The sequence below is a fragment of the Erpetoichthys calabaricus genome, chromosome 3, assembly GCF_900747795.2.
Source record: "Erpetoichthys calabaricus chromosome 3, fErpCal1.3, whole genome shotgun sequence".
In the NCBI taxonomy this organism is placed as follows: Eukaryota; Metazoa; Chordata; class Cladistia; order Polypteriformes; family Polypteridae; genus Erpetoichthys; species Erpetoichthys calabaricus.
Window position 1 is genome coordinate 115,800,861 of NC_041396.2, and position 22,854 is coordinate 115,823,714.

Consider the following 22,854-nt stretch of genomic DNA (forward strand, 5'->3'; position numbering starts at 1 on the left):
TAGAAAGAAGTAACTATTGTAATGGCTCATGTGAGGGCCCACAAATGGCAGAAATGTAGTAAAGCCTCAAAGGGTGGTTTATGAGGAGCCTCACAAGGTTATGGTGAGGTTTTCAATGATTCAGGAAGGGTACGTTAAATTATTCAGGCCATGCTAAATGGTTGAAGAAATTTTGCCCTGAATGGAGAATGTGGAAGGAGCACATGTGAACTCTATCAAATAGATCCCATTCAAGGTGGGACATTACCTTAAATCTTTGATCTACTCTAGTCCAACAATGAAGAAGCAGACATGTATATCTTTTATAATTGCCATAAATACATTGCTTGTCTTAGACATTTTTTTTTCAATTTATTTTCTTTCTTCAACAGTTCCTGGCTTTAACCATGAATGCCTAATAAAAGATGATGACATGAAGAAATTTCTGCATTCAGCAAGATTTCTAAATATTGGGAATGAGGACACAAATATTGCTTTATTTTCTTGTTTTGGTAAAGAAACTGTATTAAACTTCCAATACAGAACATTAAATTACTTAAGGCAGTCTTGACTAAAAACACCTGTATTGTGCTTGATTGTCCTTGTGCAGGTGTATTTTTATGTTCTGCATTTATAATGCTAAAGACAATGTTTCAAAAGTCCGAGAAGAAAAACGATTGTTTTAACATGATAATACAAACTTTTCAAAGCTTTACAAAACTATTTTACTAAAATATATCAAGGGGGAAATATGGTACGGCCCAAAAGATGCTTGGATAAGGTTGATGAACATAATCATTTTTTTAAATGTAATCAATAGAGTATACTTATTGAAACTATGATGTTATTAAACTACATTACCTCCACTTGTTTCATCTTTCTTGTAGATCAGGGATCTCAAACTCCAGTTCTGGGGGGCTGCAGTGGCTGCAGGTTTTCATTCTAACCCTTTTCTTAATTAGTGCACTGTTTTTGCTGCTAATTAAGTTCTTTTGAATTCATTTTAATTGACTTGTTTTTTAAGATTTGTTCCCCGGAATTTCTTCATCGTCACTCTGAATTGCTTAATTTCTTTCCTTAATCAGAAATGAAATGTGAAGTGAGTGAGCCAGTAGAAGACCAGCTAAATCAGGTCCTCAAACTCCAACAAATTTTACTTCAACCAGTTGCTTAATCAGGTGCCAGGTCTTGTTGTTAATTAAACTCATTCTTTAATTCCATGGCCTGTTGCTGCTCTCATTGTGCAAAAGCACACATTTTCAAAATTGTTGATTTTTTCTTTACTTTTCTAAGAGCACTGTTACAATGTTTTGGGGACCTGAGCAAACCAACATTTCTGAGACCTCCACCTTTTTTATTTTAAGATATTGTATGATGGTCACAGTTTGCTGGTCATGTTTTGGTTCATTTTGTATCTCATTATTGTTTAGCTGCTAATTAAGGACAAATACATAATTATTGGGTCTGAGTCTTCAAGAGCAAGTCAATTAAAATGGATTCAAAATAAGGTAATTAGCAGCAAAAACCGGTCCCTAATTAAGAAAAGAGTCAGAATGAAAACCTGCAGCCACTGTGGCCCTATAGGACTGGAGTTTGAGATTCCTCATGTAGATGTTAAAAATTCAGAGCTAAAAAAAACAAAACAAACAAGTACATAATGGTTGTCAGGCAGATACCAATAAGGACTATATAGACCTACTTTGAAACTTGATTTGATTTAAATTAAATTAAGTCATTTAATCCTCCCTCTTTAAGTTAATCTTCCTGCACTGTGAGGTAAAGCTTTCCCTTTTATTCTGGAAGTTCCAATGACCAAGGACAAATTCAGGATGTCTATTTGAAAAGTACATACTGTGGTCATCCCAATGTGACCAGTGAATGTAAAGTCTAATGCATTTGTGTTTAGAATCACTGTGAATCAAAGACATACTGCACTAAAACGGTGTCAATTTTAGGGGCTTGGGACTGTGCCTTTCTTCTCTTACTGCCATAAACCCAAGAAGTATTAAAATAGCCAAAGGACCCTATTGAAATAAATTCAATGTGGTTTAAACCAAGGCTAATAACAAGGGGAAAGTAGAAGTTGTAGTTTTGTAACCATTACCTAGAATCATTCATTATATCCACCTCACAGTTTTATCACTGTCCATAAAATAAACTTTCATTCTTCCATTTGGATCATGTTGGTTTCTTCACTCTTCACTCACAATGACATTTTATATATGCTTTTCAAATTTAGTATTTATATAACAATGCCATCAATATGCAATTTTCTTTCTCAAGATTTACCTCACGTCTACTTTTCTATTATCTTCATAAAAATTTTACATGTGAAACTTTGGGTTTGTAATTAGAAATCTTGACTTGACAATAGAGTTTTGATAAAAAATAGTTCATGTAATCAGGAGAGAAAAAATAAAGTATTTTAAATAAGGTTCTTTCAATTGTTTCTTATAATTATGTTTTTAATGTTCAACAGTATTATTTGCTTAAAATATAAACCTGAACACTCTTCAACACATTAATAACTTGTATATATACTGCACATCAAAAGAGAAAAAGGGAAGTTAATGCAATTATTTTTTCAGATAAATAGCTTTTTCAGTAGAATTGCATCAGGCAAGGTTTCACTGTTAAAAGACACTATAAATTAACCTTTGGCAGAGAATATTCACTGCAGACAAACCACACCATGCTTGTAGTTATTGAAGAAGCTTCTGACATTCAATGTTCAGTTAATACTATTAATGGGTTAAGTAAAACCTTTTAGTTTAGCACAAAGCTCCCTTGGCTTAGGAGTAAGGAGTATTTTTGTGGCAACCCCTGCAACAAAATAATTATGGTAAAGAGGCAAATGGATGTTCAAGGAGGTGAAAGCATAGTGAAAATACCTGGACTTAGCATGATCTGACAATTTTGAGAAGAAATAGTTGGCAAGGCTTGGGCTAGCATTAACAGCAAGATTTGTCAACACCCCATAAAGAAGTATTGAGAGGATTAGGCACAAAACGGTTGTCTAGAGCAAGTTGGTCCTGGAGGGTTTGTAGTGGCTGCAGGTTTTTGTTCCTACCTGAGTGCCTAATTAGAAACTAATCCTTACCAATAACAGATCTTATTACAAATGCTCTTCACTGCACAAAGAACTAGATCCATTACAATTTGCATATCGTTCCCATAGATCCATGGATGATGCCATCAACTTGATTCTGCATGCAGTACTGGCCAAACCTGGACAATACGAGAAGGAATAATGTGTGAATGCTATTTATAGACTATTGTAGGCCTTTAACCGTTGTGTCTTAACACTTGGCTGCACAACTGTTTATTTTAACTGCTCAACAGGTAGACCCCAGGTGGTTTGAGTGGGTGGCCACACTTCATCATACCTCACTCTTAATACAGACGCTCCACAGGGCTGTATTCTGAGTCCTCTGTTATACTCCTTCTATATGTATGACTGCATGACTGCTCATGACTCTAACATCATGGTCACATTTGCTGTGGGCCTGATCTCTAACAAGAATGAGCAGGCTTACCTGGATGAAATGGAGAATCTGTCATACAGGTGTCAGGACTACAGTCTTCTCCTGAATGTCAGCAAGACAAAGGAGCTGATTGTAGACTTTGGGAGAAAACAAAAGATGTCATATCACCCCCTCAGAATTCACAGTTCTTCAGTGGAGAGGGTAGACAGTTTCAGGTACCTCAGTGTGCACATCACAGGGGACCTGACACCTTGGAGAAAAAAGCACTTCAGATGCCATCGGGATTTTAGGCTACCCTTCCAGATACTAAAATATATCTACATATCCATTATTGAAAGCATCCTGACAGAAAGTATTACTGCCTGGTTTGGAAACAGCATGCTGCAGGACTGCAAGGCTCTGCATCGCTGGGTGTGCACTCTCTAATTTCTAGAATATCTATACCAAGCCATGTCAGACCAGTGCAAAGAAAATTATTAGTAATACCAACAATCCCAACAATGGCATCCTCTTTGTGCTATGGTCAGGAACTGCTACAGCTGCCTGAAGACCAGCTTACAGAGACTGAAGAGGAACCTCTATCCATGGTCCATCTACATCTTAAATGATGACAGTACTTTGAGCTATGTGATGCCCAATTGCTATTCCTCTTATATTGGTGCCACAGGTTCTATAGACAAGTTATTTTTCTGCATGTGGTAAAGTCACCTCAGATAACGAAGTATTAGAATCATCAGCTAGAAGATGATTCTAAATCGCCGCGGACTCCAGGACTCTGACTGTGTCTGACTTTGTCTTTGACTCTTTTTCTTGCAATTTCATCTCTTCCATTGTCAACTGACCATAAGTTCTACACTTACCTAATGGACAGTGTGAATACCAGGGGGTGCTCCAGCTCCCCAACATAAGCAGGCATGAACACAAGTTAAAATCACCAAGAGCCTTTTATTGTGGGAAAACACTTCACAACAAACATTTCCCACAACTACAGCTACAAGTACAATAAAGCACTATTATAATACACTTTTTGTCTTTTGTTCTCTTGGTCAATCTTCCACTGCCTTATCCACTCCTCCTCTCAAGCTTCATCCACCTTCTACCTGTCTTTGGCTTGTCCTTGTGAGGCAGGCAGCTCCATTTATCCTCCTTTTAATCCCCGGGAGTGCTTCTGGTGACATGACGCTGCCACTCCAAAGCACTTCCAGGTGAGGTTGGAGCCCTATGGAGTAAGGACTCCCAAATCTTGCAGATCCGCCTGGCAACCCTCAGGGATCCCAGCTAAACTACAATTACCAGCATGCCTCGTGGGCACCCATGCAGGGATTCAAGCCTGGGCTTACTGCCATCTTGCACTCTTGGGGAGATTATGCCCCATGTATGTTCTTCCCCCCAGTAATTCCATCCCAAGGGCGTCCTGGCCGCGTATGGACACGGGCCATCCTTCACAACAGATATTGTTGGTTTCCATTTACGTTAATCAGTGTCTACCTTGTTCTCTGTGTATTTTAACAAATCTGTATCTACAACCCCAAATCAGAAAAAGTTGGGACAGTGTGGAAAATGTGAATAAAAAAAGAAAAAAGCAAGTTATAAATTCTCCTCAAATTTTATTTCATTGCAGACAGTATGAACACAAAATAATTCATGTTTTTTTTTGTCAACATCATTTGATTTGTAAATAAATATCCATTCTTGCCATTCAGGCTTGCAACACATTTCAAAAAAAGTTGGGATGGGGGCAATTAAGGGGTAGTAATGAGGTAAATAATGATGTGATTTGAAACTGGTGATGTTAACAGGTGGTTGCAATCATGATTCGGTACAAAAGCAGCATCGAGGAAAGGCCTACTCCTTTAGGAGCAAAGATGAGCAGAGGATCGCCAGTTTGCCACCAAGTGAGGGCAAAAATCTTTGAAATGATGAAGAAAAACGTTTCTCAAAGACAGATAGGAAGAGATTTGGGCATTTCTCCCTCTACAGTGCATAACATAGTGAAAAGAATCAGGGAATCTGGAGAAATTACCGTGCACGAAGGCCAAGGGCGCAAGCCTAAACTTAATGGCCGTGATCTCCGAGCCCTCAGACGGCACTGCATTAAAAACCGTCATTCATCAATAAATGATATAACTGCGTGGGCTCAGGACTATTTCAGGAAGTCACTCTCAAGCACTACAGTACGTAGTTACATTAGGAAATGCCAGCTAAAACTGTACTGTGCCAAAAGGAAGCCCTACATAAATAGTGTCCAGAAGCGCTGTCGACTTCTCTGGGCTCGGAGGCATCTGGGATGGTCCATTGTGCAGTGGAAACATGTATTGTGGTCAGACGAATCGGGTTTTCACATCTTTTTTGGAAGAAATGGACGCCGTGTGCTGCGGACCAAAGAGGAAAAGGACCATCCAGACTGTTACCAGATACAAGTCCAAAAGCCAGGGTCTGTCATGGTATGGGGTTGTGTCAGTGCCTTCGGCAAAGGTAACTTGCACTTCTGCGATGGCACCATCAATGCTGAGAAGTATATCTCAGTTTTGGAGGAACAAATGCTGCCTTCAAGACGACGTCTTTTCCAGGGACGCCTATGCTTATTTCAGCAAGACAATGCCAAACCACATACTGCGCGCATAACAAAGGCATGGCTGCGTAAGAAGAGGGTGCGGATGCTTGACTGGCCTGCCTGCAGCCCTGATTTGTCTCCTATAGAGAATGTTTGGCGCATTTTGAAATGAAAAATGCGTCAACGAAGACCCCGTACTGTTGCGCACCTAAAACGTTGTTTGCAGGAAGAATGGGACAAACTAACACCTGCAACACTTAGTCACTTGATTTCTTCAATGCCTAAACGTCTTTTAAGTGTTGTTAAAAGACAGGGGAACTGTACAAAGTGGTAAATGCTGTACTGTCCCAACTTTTTTTGAAATGTGTTGCAAACCTAAATGGCAAGAATGGATATTTATTTACAAATCAAATGATGTTGACAAAAAAAAAACATGAATTATTTTGTGTTCATACTGTCTGCAATGAAATAAAATGTGAGGAGAATTTATAACTTGCTTTTTTCTTTTTTTATTCACATTTTCCACACTGTCCCAACTTTTTCTGATTTGGGGTTGTATATCTGTGCTAGCTCTGCATTTATTGATTGTTATAATGTATTCTTGTTATGGCACTCTGTGCCTACACTTTGTGAGGAGCTGTGTGCAAGAAGAAATTATATTGTATTACTATGTTACATTTCTGAGGTGGCAATGGCAGATTGGCTATCTAGCTCAGAGAAGAAGACCACTTGTGTTCTGTTTTATGTATTGTATTTACCATATTTTTGACAACCACTGCATGAAAAATTTACCTGGAAGGAGATTTCTCTTTGAATTTCCCATCCCAAGGTTTCTTCGTTTTTCTGCAAGGATTTTTAGTTCTTTCTATGTTTTGTTAGAGATTGAAGCAGCTGGGGGCTGTCAATTAAAAATTGCCTGTTAAAGCCCATTGAGGCATTCTTTGTGTGATTTTGGGTTATAAAAAAATTAATTGTTCTTGTTATTTATTATGAATGTTGTCATTGTACATATTGATTTTTAATGTTTATTCTCTTTTATATCATTCTTGGATTTTAGTAACTAAACATTTCACTACATATTGCACTGTGTGTATAATTGCATGTGACAAATAAAATTTGATTATGATATAATTTTATTGTTTGACAATGGCAAAATGCTGTGACAGAGAAGAGGAAAGAGTAAAATAAAAAGCAGAGTGTGTCACAGCAATTATTCTGGGCATACACTGTGCAATATTCAGAACTTGTAGGCAAGCAACTACTCACAGTACATGATCAAGTCACTAGTCATGTTCTCAAAGAACTTTTGGTCTAATTGACATGCCATGACATAGGTGCTCAGACTATACATGTACATGGCCTTGACGGACAGTTTCCATTCCAGTGACCAGTGGTTTCATAGTCAGTTCTCTTGCCATGGCCTTTCTCCCATGATTGCTCAATTTAGCAAGATGGTCAACTCTAGGAAGAGTCATGGTTGTTCCAGCCTTCGTCTGTTTAAGAATTTTGAAGGCAACTTTGCTCTTGGGAACCTTCTGTTGTGCTGATATTTTTTGTAGCCTTCCCCAGATCTGTGCTTCAACACACTTGTGTTTTCCTTTGACCTCATAGCTTGGTTTTTGCTCTGATATATATTGCCAACCATTGGTCTTAATATAGACAGGCATGTGCCTTTCCTAACTATGTGACTCAACTGAATTGACTACAGGTGGACTACAAGGGGTAGAAACATCTCAGTGATAATACCAAGGGGTCTGAATGCTTGTGCCAATGTAATAGTTAGGCTTTTTTTCTAATAAATTTGCAAACAAATTCTAAAAACCTATTTTCTCTTTTTCATTCTGATGATTAACATTGCTTGATGTAAGGAAAAAAATTATTGAAATGAATTTAGCACAAGGTTGCTGTATAGGTGAGTGGGGCCTGCAATAAATAGACTTGTTGGCAATGCCATCAGGGTAGGCGTGGGTTCCCACAACTCTGAACGGGATTAAGTGGACTTGGAAATCTATGAATGTGTATGTAAAGATTTAACATATTAATTGAAGGAGTCTAACTTGGTAACATATTTATTTCATCAAAATGTAACAAATAAATAAAATTAATCTGCTTCTGCCTAGGCTTGCTAAAATGACAGCCTTTGGATAAAAGAAAACCCTACATGTATGTACATTTTGGGCAACCAAATGCTTATTACAGTATAGAACGTAACAAAGGCTGGTAGTGGGGTCTAATGTAAAATGAATACCGAAACTTGGCATGAATGGCTTTCAACAACCCCATAATCCTTAATTGTTGTAAATTGCTTTTTCAATTATGAACTGTATACTTGCAGGCGAGAGCATAAAATGAATGGGTATTTGACCGGGTCAGGCCTTCCCATTCACAGGCATATGAATTGTGGGACACAGCTGGGTTATGGCTAAAGCCAGAAATTAACTCAGCAAAGACTATCACAGAAATGGTCACATGTGACCTTCTGGTGAATGCCATCCCTGAAAACCTTGACTGGCCAGTCTGGGCACAGGAACATAAAAATCTTGATTCATTGATAGTAGCCCTTGAGCATTTGAAACGCTCTGCTGATTGCCACAAGTCACATCAGGGACATGTCAGTAATCCTTAGCTCACCCTACGGAATTGGTGGTACAGCCAAAGGAAAGGTAGATGACCCCTCCCCATTGCATCAAGTGCAGGGAGCGGGGACATACCATCCCCAACTGCCCCCACTTTGGCAAGCCTATGGGCTGCAGTTGGGTGTTAGGAGAGAAGTACTGTTTTTTTGCTAATCCTCTGTCTCTACCGCATGATGAGGTGGTGGTGGTAAATAGGCACACAGTTTCTGCACTCACGGATTCTGGCAGCAACATTTCCAGTACAATTACCCATACAATTACAATGTACCCATACACTCCTCTGGTATTCTCTCCTGTTATTAGATCTTTTGCAATTGCAAGAAATGGAGGTGGCTTTGAAAAGACTGATGTTGTTTAACAAATGGCAATCTGCAAACTACAAAGCCCTGTAGGTGTCAGACCAAAAAAAAAAAAAAATCTGGACAAATCATTAATCCATTCAAACAAATTGCAAATTGCATAATTCTTTTGAAAGGATTATGCTTATTTCTGTAAGAAGCATATACCTATTGGTCGCAAACTGTCTTGATTCCAAAGCACATTTTTTTCTTTCATAACTTAAAACAGCTGCAGAGATCCCTGTCTCCTCACCAAACTCCTGCAGATGTTGGAGCAGGTGATGACACAAGGGAGGGAGCAAAAAAGAAAAAAAAAAGTCTTTTGGCAGCTATTTCTAAAAAATCACAGGATCAGAAAAGGTGGGTATCTGTGCACTGCCACTGAAAAATAGATCAAGAGCTACCTGATGATACCAGAGGTAGATAAGGATGTAAATCCACATGAGTGGTGGAAAAGACAAGACGTAAATTTCCTCAGAGTGGTGAAACATGCAAGAAAGTATCTGTGCATCCCTGCTTCAAGGAGCCCTTGTGAGAGGGCTTTCAGCACAGGAGGAAATGTTTTAACAGGTAATCGTGCTGCTCTGAAGCCATAATGCTGTGGACAGACTGGTGTTTCTGTTGCACAACTTGAAGTTTTCTCAGTAGAATTTTACAATTGTTTTATTTTTTTCTTTATCTTTGTGCAATATTGGACCAAGTTTGAAGTTAGTCATTTGTTTAAAAATGTTAAAGGTTTGGTTTTTTTTTTTGTATCTTTGTGTTAAATATGAAAGATCTTGTTTACAAATGCTCTATTTTTTTTCCTGTCCAGTATTTGAAAAAACTTTGTATTTTTACACTATAGTACAGTGTGTTAGATTTTGGTTCTTGCTTGTATGCTGCATAATTCACCTTGCAGCACAGCAGTTTATGTTTATCCAGACTATAATGTTCATGCCCTATAGTTCAATTATGATTAGTATTTTATTCCTTTTGGATTTATATCTTGTTTACATCAAGTGTCTATTTAAAATGCTCTCATTAGAATTGTTTTATTGGACTTAGTTTTTTTGTGTAAATCCTGTAGGCCACTTGTACTTATACTTGCCCTGTTTTATCTCAGTAACACTTTGACTGGTGATTTTAATGTTTTTATGTTATTTTACTTCAGTTTTAAGTAAATAGATAAGATCGATAAGACTTTTTACAAGCTCATTTTTAAAGGATGAAAAATATTGTCTAAATATCGTTATCAAAGTTCCAGAAAATAAAGATTTAATTTTTTGCCAATATCGCACACACCTGAACCACACCCAAAGAGTCATTCCCATCCTAATTTTATTCTACACTTGCTGCCAGTCTGCCCAGTCCTATGTAGGTTTGCCAGGCTTACCTCACCTGAGCACAAATTCACATTGCAAGATCCACAGATCCGCACATCTTAAAACATAACTCACCCCCAACCTGTCTTGTACTACACCAACAGGACAAGTACAACCTAAATTTTATTCTGCATTTATGATCAGGATACCTATATTGCCTTGAACAAAAATTTTGTCCTCCTTTCCTTCAGGCGTGAAAATGTCTTAATTACTTTCTGATTAAACTGAGTCATTTCACTAAGCCTGACAAATAAAAATAGCCACATACTATTGTCTAGATCACTGTTTCCCAACCTTTTTTCTGTAGTGGCACGCTTTTTGTAACCAAAATCATCCCAAGGCACATCACTATTTTATTTACCACAAACAAATATACAGTATATCTCATACACGTGGTCACCTGCCTGAAGGGGCGGGACTACTGGAGAAGGTGGTAAAAAAAGGAACTCTAAGATCAGCATTCACAGACACGGCACTTAGTGAACACCATAGACATATATAGATAGACCTCGCATTCACTGTGTTTCCCAGTCGACACAATACGTCAGTGTGTCAGCCATATTGCGAGGGGCAAAAGTGCCATTTAAACTAATACAGGTAGATGTGGAAACCGGGTTTTCTGATGAAAAAACAATAATGTTTAAAACAGTATCCTTTACATACAACAGATTTTGGTGAATCATTTAAATGCAATTATTTATATCCATTTGTACACTAATAATGGAAATTACTGAGACAAAAACTTGTCCAATGTCTGAAAGTCAAAATAGTAAGACTGCACCTGGCAGTCTGGTCTTTCTTTTAACAGTAAAATGATACACTCAATGACAAAATTAAAATAAATTTTATTGTATACAAATTGGCTTAATAATTTCTGAAAACATTTCACTCATTCCTCTCTCAATCTCTCTTTCTCACACACACACACACAATGTGGTTACTTAAATATATACAGGATAGGATCTAAAATCCTTGAAACAGAACTGTCTTACATAGCTTTTTCCGTGTGTTGCCACTCTGTAATTTGAGAGTATTCAGTCTGGCAATATGGTGCAGCCTTAGTTTGTGGAAGACAGACACAACTAAAGACATGATCATGAAATGATGGTTGTCAATTGCAAACTGTGTTTCCTCAATGTGCTCCTTGAGAAAAAACACCTCATCTGAACCAATCTCAGCCTGAACAAACTGATTGATCAATGATACACTGACAGCTTGCCCAAATGTCGACTGTCAGATAACACGCTCAGCTACTTTGACCACCTTGACTGTACCCTCAGAAGGAATCATCACACCTGCTTTGTTTCTTAATGTGAGCAAGTGGTAACTTTGATCATATGATGCCGGTACAGCATCTGTAACAAAACTAGCATGGCACACATCACAGGATATCTTTCTCAAAATCTGTCAAACGACAAACCCTGAGATGTAAACAAGGGCATTTTCCATGAGGCCACCAAAGCGGGTTGGTAAGTAGCTATGGTCACACACAATTGCAGGGATATTTGCAAAAGGGAATGGAAGCTCTTCTTTTGCTGCTACTGGTGCAGAGGACATCTCAACAGCAGACAGGAAGACAGTCTCATCCTGTGCTGCCACGTTTCCAGATTTGCTTGGAGTGGCACCACACCGAACCATGAGACGATGGAAAATGGCCTGGAACTGACCAGCTGAAGGATTGTTATTCCAGCCCCCTAAAACACACAGGCAACACTTTTACAGATCTTTACTCTTTTTCAGTTGAATTTCTTGAGAAAGAAAAAAAAACTGCACTGCTAGTAAGAGTTTGGCTTCATAAATTGTACAAAGTGATAGATTTACATGCTAGTCTGTCTGTCCCCACAAAGTCGATCAATCACAGCTGTCAGTCTGATGATATTATAAAGACAATGCAATTACCATGGTAACACAGCATAGATATGACTGCTCAAAACAAGTCACCATGGTACACAAATAGTCATAAGCAAACCTTTATGGAAACAGACAGATATACTGTACATACATACAGTGGTGTGAAAAAACTATTTGCCCCCTTCCTGATTTCTTATTCTTTTGCATGTTTGTCACACAAAATGTTTCTGATCATCAAACACATTTAACCATTAGTCAAATATAACACAAGTAAACACAAAATGCAGTTTTTAAATGATGGTGTTTATTATTTAGGGAGAAAAAAAATCCAAACCTACATGGCCCTGTGTGAAAAAGTAATTGCCCCCTTGTTAAAAAATAACCTAACTGTGGTGTATCACACCTGAGTTCAATTTCCGTAGCCACCCCCAGGCCTGATTACTGCCACACCTGTTTCAATCAAGAAATCACTTAAATAGGAGCTGCCTGACACAGAGAAGTAGACCAAAAGCACCTCAAAAGCTAGACATCATGCCAAGATCCAAAGAAATTCAGGAACAAATGAGAACAGAAGTAATTGAGATCTATCAGTCTGGTAAAGGTTATAAAGCCATTTCTAAAGCTTTGGGACTCCAGCGAACCACAGTGAGAGCCATTATCCACAAATGGCAAAAACATGGAACAGTGGTGAACCTTCCCAGGAGTGGCCGGCCGACCAAAATTACCCCAAGAGCGCAGAGACGACTCATCCGAGAGGTCACAAAAGACCCCAGGACAACGTCTAAAGAACTGCAGGCCTCATTTGCCTCAATTAAGGTCAGTGTTCACGATTCCACCATAAGAAAGAGACTGGGCAAAAACGGCCTGCATGGCAGATTTCCAAGACGCAAACCACTGTTAAGCAAAAAGAACATTAGGGCTCGTCTCAATTTTGCTAAGAAACATCTCAATGATTGCCAAGACTTTTGGGAAAATACCTTGTGGACTGATGAGTCAAAAGTTGAACTTTTTGGAAGGCAAATGTCCCGTTACATCTGGCATAAAAGGAACACAGCATTTCAGAAAAAGAACATCATACCAACAGTAAAATATGGTGGTGGTAGTGTGATGGTCTGGAGTTGTTTTGCTGCTTCAGGACCTGGAAGGCTTGCTGTGATAGATGGAACCATGAATTCTACTGTCTACCAAAAAATCCTGAAGGAGAATGTCCGGCCATCTGTTCGTCAACTCAAGCTGAAGCGATCTTGGGTGCTGCAACAGGACAATGACCCAAAACACACCAGCAAATCCACCTCTGAATGGCTGAAGAAAAACAAAATGAAGACTTTGGAGTGGCCTAGTCAAAGTCCTGACCTGAATCCAATTGAGATGCTATGGCATGACCTTAAAAAGGCGGTTCATGCTAGAAAACCCTCAAATAAAGCTGAATTACAACAATTTTGCAAAGATGAGTGGGCCAAAATTCCTCCAGAGCGCTGTAAAAGACTCATTGCAAGTTATCGCAAACGCTTGATTGCAGTTATTGCTGCTAAGGGTGGCCCAACCAGTTATTAGATTCAGGGGGCAATTACTTTTTCACACAGGGCCATGTAGGTTTTGATTTTTTTTTTCTCCCTAAATAATAAAAACCACCATTTACAAACTGCATTTTGTGTTTACTTGTGTTATATTTGACTAATGGTTAAATGTGTTTGATGATCAGAAACATTTTGTGTGACAAACATGCAAAAGAATAAGAAATCAGGAAGGGGGCAAATAGTTTTTCACACCACTGTACACACAAAATGGTAAGTGGTTAAATAAATAAAACTAAATTCTAAAATACCTACCCGATGCCCTGATTGAATTAAATGGGAGCTCTAAGTGGTCTTGACTGAAACGATAGGTGCAGATGTATCGCCGACACTGAAGCAGTTCTGGAATCATCATCATCAGGGTGTCAATGTTGATGATGAACCCCACAACAGATAGGTAACTTCAGAACAAAATGTTTTGTCAATATTATCACTGTAAACCAAGATACTTCAAGAGCGCACAATATAAGACAACTAGAAAAAAATAAAACAGAACTGGCCAATGTTGAAATTATGGGCACTGCCATACATATAGCATACTGTAGGTGTCATGATGCCATACTGCCATTATGACACCTCAAAGAACTGGAAAAACAAAAACAAAAAAACAGCAGACTGCAACAACATTAGAAGCAGAGAACAGAGCATCATATGAACTTATGATGCAACATGCAGGAAAAGAAAACACAGTAGGATTAGTAATGTAATACCAGTCAAACGTGTAGACAATTACTCTTTATGGGGCTATTTTTATGACTGAAAATATGATATAACACAGATGGGGCTATGAAGTAAACAAAATAAGTGTACACAAAGCTAAAGTAAAAGAATTCCTTCCAGCAGTCCTGAAAGAGTTCCCATATGTGTTGAGCACTTGTTGTCTGTTTTGAAACATAGCTTGTTTTTCTTCAGTTAAAAAAAATAAATAAACACAAAATGCACACCTAAACTTTTGACTGGTACTGTATGAACATAAATGAAAGCATCAATAGCCATCTCTACAATATTCTTTGAATATTGATAGAGGTGTTTTGGTCAAAAAAATTATTTTGTCCATTTCTCCCAGCCTTGAAATAACATCATATGAACTTGATGTCATGAACTTATAAACTCATCATGAAAACAAAAGCTTCACTATTTCCTAAAACCTCTTTGATCGGTGAAGGGGTGTGCCATCTTTCATCACCAAACTCATCAAGTAGTTCCTGCCTCTCAACGAAAACTCTACTCTCTCTACCCAATTCAAAGAACTCAGTGGAGTTTTGAAACCTTTGGCATAGGGATTGCGACTGTTTATGATGTCAAAGAGCCTGCCAATCATCTAAAAGCAAATATATGCATTATAACAGAAGGAATCTGAATCATCAGCATAAATAACATGTTTCCATTTATCATTAGCTAAATACTAAAATATAGCATCAATGTTTTTCACTATTTGCTTCATGGTTATTAAAGTTTACATGTAACATTGCCTCAATGAATTCAGCTGTTGCTTCACAGTGTTGAAACTGTGAATAGCCGAGGTCCCTCAATATGAGCAGAGCTACTGTCACAGAGCGACTCAGTGTTTGCACAGCCACGAACACCTTCATTTTCTGTGAATCAAAATTCACATGCTTGTCTGTGATTTTGTTGACAGCATGCAGTCATTCTTTTGTTTGGACATCATTCAGATGAACTATGTATGTCCAGTTGATCTGGCCGGTGGTGCTGCTTATTGGACTGTAGGCCTTGCAACATATTTCATGCCAACTGCAAAACGTGGCAAGGATCCATCATCACAAACACCTTCGCACCAGTCACTGGATGTGCAAAAAAAGTTTTTAATGGTTCACCAGGGTTGACCTTTAGCTGGCATCCAAGGTGGTTACACATGCTGACATTGGAGGCATGTCCATCCATTGTAACAGACAACACTGTTATTCCCTGCTCATGCAGTTCCTCCAATGCATGAACAAGTGGCACCTTTTGTGTCTCTGGCAACAGGGAGTTGATCAGGTAGTATGCAATTGGAGCCTTCCAATGGCCTTGTAGGCCAACCACCATAAAAACAAGAGCCTCTGTGGCCACATCTGTTTCATTCGCTCCATCCCCCATATCCACAAAGCCAGACATTTTCTGGGTATGTGGATCATATTGGACATGTTTCTTGATGGCCATGGCATCCAACAGAAGACTCACGCATCCATATTTAGCTGGGTCTTCTTGTTGTCTTTGTCTCAACATATCCAACATCATCATGCTGAGTCCAGGGTTGGCATCTACAGAACTCATCCACCTTGGTATAATGAAAAAATCTAATTTAATCCAAATGCCCAATTAAGGATTTTTTGGATCAATTAATAATCACTGTGGCCGATAACCATAAGCAACAATTTGATCACGATGATGGGGATTTACTTAAAAGGCTTCTATTTATTATGCATCATTATTTATTTATGGTATTGATTAACTACACCACTTTTTACCTAGTTCATGTCATGATTATGGGATAAAAATAAAAGCTTAGAAAGAACACTTCAAATGGATGAATACCTTTGCAGTGTACGTATGTTGATGTGGGAGATTAAGATGGAGAGACTCTCTCAGGTAATTGTAGGCTTTGGGACCATGTAGGTGGAGGCTAAGGGCAAACTCTTTCTGGTCTTTTGTATACTCATGGCTCTGTTTTGACAGGAGATGCACTGGAAGATCTAAAATTCAGTTAGCACAGACAAATTAGAAAACCCCCTTGAAGTAATAATTAGGATGTCTTAAAGAATTTTACACTTAACTACATACCATTTTCTCCATATTTTGTATTTTATTTCTATTTTACCCGAGTATAAATCCAGCCTCTCTTTCAGCTCTTCATTAATGAGGTTCTTCTCCCTCAAATCTTACAGTGTGTTCTTTGCTCTCATTCTCATTTTTTTCCTCAGAATTCTACACACAACACCCCATAATGACAACGTGAAAAAAGTTTACTTGAGATTTTTGCAAATTTATTAAAAATAAAAAAATTGAGAAAGCACATGTACATAAGTATTCACAGCCTTTGCCATGAAGCTCAAAATTGAGCTCAGGTGCATCCTGTTTCCCCTGATCATCCTTGAGATGTTTCTGAAGCTTAATTGAAGTCCACCTGTGGTAAATTCGGTTGATTGGACAGGATTTGGAAAGGCACACACCTGTCTATATAAGGTCCCACAGTTGACAGTTCATGTCAGTGCACAAATCAAGCATGAAGTCAAAGGAATTGTCTGTAGACCTCCGAGACAGGATTGTCTCGAGGCACAAATATGGGGAAGGTTACACAAAAATTTCTGCTGCTTTGAAGGTCCCAATGAGCACAGTGGCCTCCATCATCCGTAAGTGGAAGAAGTTCAAAACCACCAGGACTCTTCCTAGAGCTGGCTGGCCATCTAAACTGAGCGATCGGGGGAGAAGGGCTTTAGTCAGGGAGTTGAACAAGAACCCGATGGTCACTCTGTCAGAGCTTTAGAGGTCCTCTGTGGAGAGAGGAGAACCTTCCAGAAGGACAACCTTCTCTGCAGCAATCCACCAATCAGGCCTGTATGATAGAGTGGCCAGACGGAAGCCACTCCTTAGTAAAAGGCACATGGCAGCCCGCCTGGAGTTTGCCAAAGGCACCTGAAGGACTCTCAGACCATGAGAAAGAAAATTCTCTGGTCTGATGAGACAAAGATTGAACTCTTTGGTGTGAATGCCAGGCATCACATTTGGAGGAAACCAGGCACCGCTCATCACCAGGCCAATACCATCCCTACAGTGAAGCATGGTGGTGGTAGCATCATGCTGTGGGGATGTTTTTCAGCGGCAGGAACTGGGAGACTAGTCAGGATAAAGGGAAAGATGACTGCAGCAATGTACAGAGACATCTTGGATGGAAACCTGCTCCAGAGCGCTCTTGACCTCAGACTGGGGCGACAGTTCATCTTTCAGCAGGACAACGACCCTAAGCACACAGTCAAGATATCAAAGGAGTGGCTTCAGGACAACTCTGTGAATGTCCTTGAGTGGCCCAGCCAGAGCCCAGACTTGAATCCGATTGAACATCTCTGGAGAGATCTTAAAATGGCTGTGCACCGACGCTTCCCATCCAACTTGATGGAGCTTGAGAGGTGCTGCAAAGAGGAATGGGCGAAACTGGCCAAGGATAGGTGTGCCAAGCTTGTGGCATCATATTCAAAAAGATTGGGGCTGTAATTGCTGCCAAAGGTACATCAACAAAGTATTGAGCAAAGGCTGTGAATACTTAAGTACATGTGATTTCTCAGTTTTTTTATTTTTAATAAATTTTATTTTTAATAAATAAGTAAACATTTTTCACGTTGTCATTATGGGATGTTGTGTGTAGAATTCTGAAGAAAAAAATGAATTTAATCCATTTGGAATAAGGCTGTAACATAACAAAATGTGGAAAAAGTGATGTGCTGTGAATACTTTCCGGATGCACTGTATATGCATGTGTATGCATTAGTTTATCTGAAAAGCATGATGGGGGGTAGGGGGTTGTGTTAAAAGAGGTTTGAAAAGGACCTTAGTACTCATAACACTGGGATCAGGCAGAGCTTCAATCTCTTGGACAGGCAAAGAACAGTGTACTGACAGGCTCTCCTGTGCCCTCACCGAAGTCAGTGTGGTCCTGGTTGCCACTGGCAAAAGAAAATAAAATGCTTAAAAACATCAACAGAGTTAGGTATGTCACAGCATAATGCTATGGAATACATCACTGTTTCCTTTAAAAGAAATTACTTTTCACTGACTCTCTAATCCTTATAGCCTAAATACACACCTACCCTTTGGAGATGAGTTGGAAACCTGAACACAGAGGGAAGAGCTCCATCTCTGATTCTAACAGTCTGACCTGTCCTGTGAAAATCCTCCTGTCTGAAGTGCTCACTGCAGAGCCTGGATGAGTCATTGGCGCTGAAACATTCCCGTCTAAGGGCTACTTCCCACTGCTTCCTGAGGTGGATGTCTGTGGGAAATCTTCAAAGTTTGAGAAATGTTAACATCTAATAACAATCTACATAGTTAGTGACTAAATATGTTTAGCCAAAACGTTGTTTGGAGGCTCACTTGAGCACATAAACGGCTTTGCTAGCTTAGCCTGGCATTGCTAAAGTTAAGATTATAAAACAGGATTTTCTAATGGATTTTCTGTGCTCGTCACGGATTGTCCATAGCGAACACCATGTTCAAGCATAGGGGTGTTCATATGTGCACTTGGCACCAGGACACCCTAGGCCTCAGTTCGATGATCGACTTTGTGGTTGTGTTGTCGGACCTGTGGCCACATGTCTTGGACACTCGAGTGAAGAGAGGGGTGGAGCTGTCAACTGATCACCACCTGGTGGTGAGTTGGCTTCGATGGTGGGGTAGGATGCCGGTAAGGCCTGGTAGACCCAAACGTGTTGTGAGGGTCTGCTGGTAACGTCTGGCAAAGTCCCCTGTCAGAAGTAGCTTCAACAACCCACTTCCGGCAGAACTTCGACCACATCCTGAGGGAGGTGGGGGACATTGAGTCCGAATGGGCCATGTTCCGTGCCTCTATTGTTGAGGTGGCTGACCGGAGTTATGGCCGTAAGGTGGTCGGTGCCTGTCGTGGTGGCAATACCCGAACCCGTTGGTGGACACCGGCGGTGAGGGATGCCATTAAGCTGAAGAAGGAGTCCTACAGGACCCTTTTGTCCTGTGGGACTCTGGAGGCAGCTGATAGGTACCGGCAGGCCAAGTGGAATGCGGCTTCGGTGGTTGCTGAGGCAAAAACTCGGGCGTGGGAGGAGTTTGGGGAGGCCATGGAGAATGACTTTCGGATGGCTTCGAGGAGATTCTGGTCCACCATCCGGTGTCTCAGGAGGGGGAAGCAGTGCAGTGTCAACACTATATATGGTGGGGATGGTGTGCTGCTGACCTCGACTCGGGACGTTGTGGGGGGGGGGGGTAACTTCAAAGACCTCCTCAATCCCACTAACATACCTTCCAATGAGGAAGTAGAGCCTGAGGACTCAGAGGTGGGCTCCCCCATCTCTGGGACTGAGGTCACCGAGGTGGTCAAAAAACTCCTTGGTGGCAGGGCCCCGGGGGTGGATGAGATACGCCCAGAGTTCCTCAAGGCTCTGAATGTTGTAGGACTGTCTTGGTTGACACGCCTCTGCAACATCGCATGGACATCAGGGACAGTGCCTCTGGATTGGCCGACTGGGGTGGTGGTCCCCCTCTTTAAGAAGGGGGACCGGAGGATGTGTTCCAACTACAGAGGGATCACACTCCTCAGCCTCCCTGGAAAAGTCTATTCGGGGGTCCTGGAGAGGAGGGTCCGTCGGATAGTCGAACCTCGGATTCAGGAGGAACAGTGTGGTTTTCGTCCTGGTCACAGAACAGTGGACCAGCTCTACACCCTTAGCAGGGTCCTGGAGGGTGCATGGGAGTTTGCCCAATCAGTCTACATATGTTTTGTGGACTTGGAAAAGGCGTTCGACCGTGTCCCTCTGGGAATCCTGTGGGGGGTACTCTGAAAGTATGGAGTACCGGACCCCCTGATAAGGGCTGTTTGGTCCCTGTACAACCGGTGTCAGTGCTTGGTCCGCATTGCCGGCAGTAAGTCGAACCCGTTTCCAGTGAGAGTTGGACTCCGCCAGGGCTGCCATTTGTCAACAATTCTATTCATAACTTTTATGGACAGAATTTCTAGGCGCAGCCAGGGCATTGAGGGGGTCTGGTTTGGTGGGCTCAGGATTGGGTCACTGCTTTTTGCAGATGATGTTGTCCTGTTTGCTTCATCAGGCCAAGATCTTCAGCTCTCTCTGGATCGGTTTGCAGCTGAGTGTGAAGCAGCTGGGATGGGAATCAGCACCTCCAAATCTGAGACCATGGTCCTCAGCTGGAAAAGGGTGGAGTGCCCTCTCAGGGTTGGGAGCGAGATCCTGTGCCAAGTGGAGGAGTTCAAGTATCTCGGGATCTTATTCACGAGTGAGGGAAGAATGGAGCATGAGATTGATAGGCAGATTGGTGCAGCATCCGCAGTAATGCGGGCTCTGCATCGGTCTGTCGTGGTGAAAAAGGAGCTGAGCCGAAAGGCAAAGCTCTCAACTTACCAGTCGATCTATGTTCCTACCCTCACCTATGGTCATGAGCTATGGGTAGTGACCGAAAGAACGAGATCGCGAATACAAGCGGCTGAAATGAGTTTCCTCCACAGGGTGTCTGGGCTTTCCCTTAAAGATAGGGTGAGAAGCTCATTCATCTGGGAGGGGCTCAGAGTAGAACCGCTGCTCCTTCGCATCGAGAGGAGTCAGATGAGGTGGCTCGGGCATCTGATCAGGATGCCTCCTGGACGCCTCCCTGGTGAGGTGTTCCAGGCATGTCTAACCGGGAGGAGGCCCCGGGGAAGACCCAGAAAATGCTGGAGGGACTATGTCACTCAGCTGGCCTGGGAACGCCTTGGAATTCCCCCGGAAGAGCTAGAAGAAGTGGCCGGGGAGAGGGAAGTCTGGGTATCTCTGCTCAAGCTGCTGCCCCCGCATCCCGATCTCGGATAAGCGGAAGAGGATGGATGGATTTTCTAATGGCCAAATATAACCAAAAACAATTGTTCAGCCTTACCTATAAAATGCAATCCCCCGGGATCTGGTTTGGAGCGTACAGCGGTTTGTACAAGCCCAAGCAGAACATGCATGAGGCATCTTTATTCACTACTTCACTCCACAGCAGTGCCACTCGCAATATGGTGGTGACGCTGACATATGATTCTGCTGGTCATGAGGCGTCTAGTTATTCTATGTCTATGGTGAACACTTTAATGGCACCTCCAAGCCTTTTTGCCCGCCCCTCTCTGCCTCAGAGGCAACTCATATGACTACTATCCACCAGCCATGTGAGGCTCACTGGTGACCACACACCCATTGTACTCTACCAGCCAGGAGACACATTAGAAGTGCTAGCTCTAACATGGTGATCGTGGAGCAGCTTATATGCCAGCTTTTCTAGGTACACCTATCCTCCTCAGCCAGGTCTTGACCACATGACAAGCTTGTCCCTTTCAGAATCAGACCCAAGTGCGCTACTCTATTATTTCCATGGCATACCTGAGTAGCTTTTATGGTGCACCACTGTGCAAGGGCACAATGGTTTAAAAACACAGGTCCACAATGCTTTGGTACTGACACTTTGAAACATCAAAACAAGGAAAGCAAAAAAAGGCATTACTTACACCTCAACCAGTTAGCAATCTTCTTTTGTCATAACAAGAGCGGGAAACAGTCTGTGTGTAAGCGCATCCTCAACCACTTGCCTTCTAAAGTCTCTTCTGAATTCTTAAGTCAGGTTGATCCGGTACAAGCTCCTTTATTTTCTTTTTTTCTTCAAGTGAATGATTTATGAAGGGGTATATCATTAAAGAAATAACCAATTTTTCTTTGATTTTTGAAGATGCCATCTCTGTAAAGTTTTGCTCGTTCATGTGTAGTTACGTTAAAGGCAACCACTGACATGACCATAAAATAGTGCATTGATGATTGTCCAATCACATTACGGTTACAAAAAACCTAAAACAATTCACTGCCAATTAAAGGGTAGCCTCAGGTCACCTGCTTGCCAAAAGATTAAGGACTTACATAAATTTGGCCGGCACTGTCCACTCAGGAAATATAGGTATTCATGCAGAAATTAAACAAATACAAACCAGAAACAACTGTTAATAGATTTTGACATGTGCTGAAAGCAGGCATGTTGTACAAATAAACAAATTTATTTCATGGTTATTTCGAAAATATCAGTCATCAAAGGCAATATGCTAGGCAGAATTGAAAGTCAGAAAACAAAGCAAAACACTGTATCTCATATCCTTTCTCTAAACAACTATTTCTTTGAGTGTTGAAAAACTAGGATGAGGATTTTATTTGTGACACTATCTTAAACTATCCTGGCAATCACATGGCAGCAACGCCACCAGTACTTAACAACAAGGAACCCCTCCAAAATAAAGCACAAAATGGTGGTGCCAACCATTAAAAGCAAAACAGAAAATTGCAGGGTGAAAGCAGCACTATAACAATAAAAAATATTT

At 40.8% G+C, this 22,854-nt stretch overlaps 2 protein-coding genes across 2 annotated transcripts in view; one reads left to right on the forward strand and one right to left on the reverse strand.

Moving 5' to 3' along the window:
- Positions 1–2,423, forward strand: part of capn9 (calpain 9) — an 87,596-nt gene extending 85,173 nt beyond the window's left edge. Inside the window, exon 20 of the mRNA XM_028797301.2 lies at positions 372–2,423. Within this exon, the coding sequence (XP_028653134.1) occupies positions 372–398 (27 nt within the window). The 3' untranslated portion in view covers positions 399–2,423. The remainder of the gene's footprint in view (positions 1–371) is intronic.
- Positions 2,424–16,391: 13,968 nt separating this feature from the next.
- On the reverse strand, positions 16,392–21,573 carry LOC127527083 (THAP domain-containing protein 6-like). The gene is made up of 4 exons (XM_051924700.1): positions 21,393–21,573; positions 18,580–18,776; positions 18,332–18,439; positions 16,392–16,662 (listed from the first exon to the last, which is right to left on the reverse strand). Exons 1-4 carry the CDS (start codon positions 21,470–21,472, stop codon positions 16,535–16,537), a joined length of 513 nt encoding a protein of 170 aa, XP_051780660.1. The 5' UTR covers positions 21,473–21,573; the 3' UTR covers positions 16,392–16,534.
- Positions 21,574–22,854: the final 1,281 nt, after the last annotated feature.

Coding starts and splice junctions, on each gene's coding strand:
- LOC127527083 (XM_051924700.1), bottom strand. CDS start 21,472: ATGCCTCATGCATGTTCTGCTTGGGCTTGTACAAACCGCTGTACGCTC. Junction 18,440..18,579: donor AACTCATCTCCAAAGGGTAG/GTGTGTATTTAG, acceptor TTCTTTTGCCAG/TGGCAACCAGGACCACACTG. Junction 16,663..18,331: donor GCCTGATCCCAGTGTTATGA/GTACTAAGGTCC, acceptor AGAACACACTGT/AAGATTTGAGGGAGAAGAAC.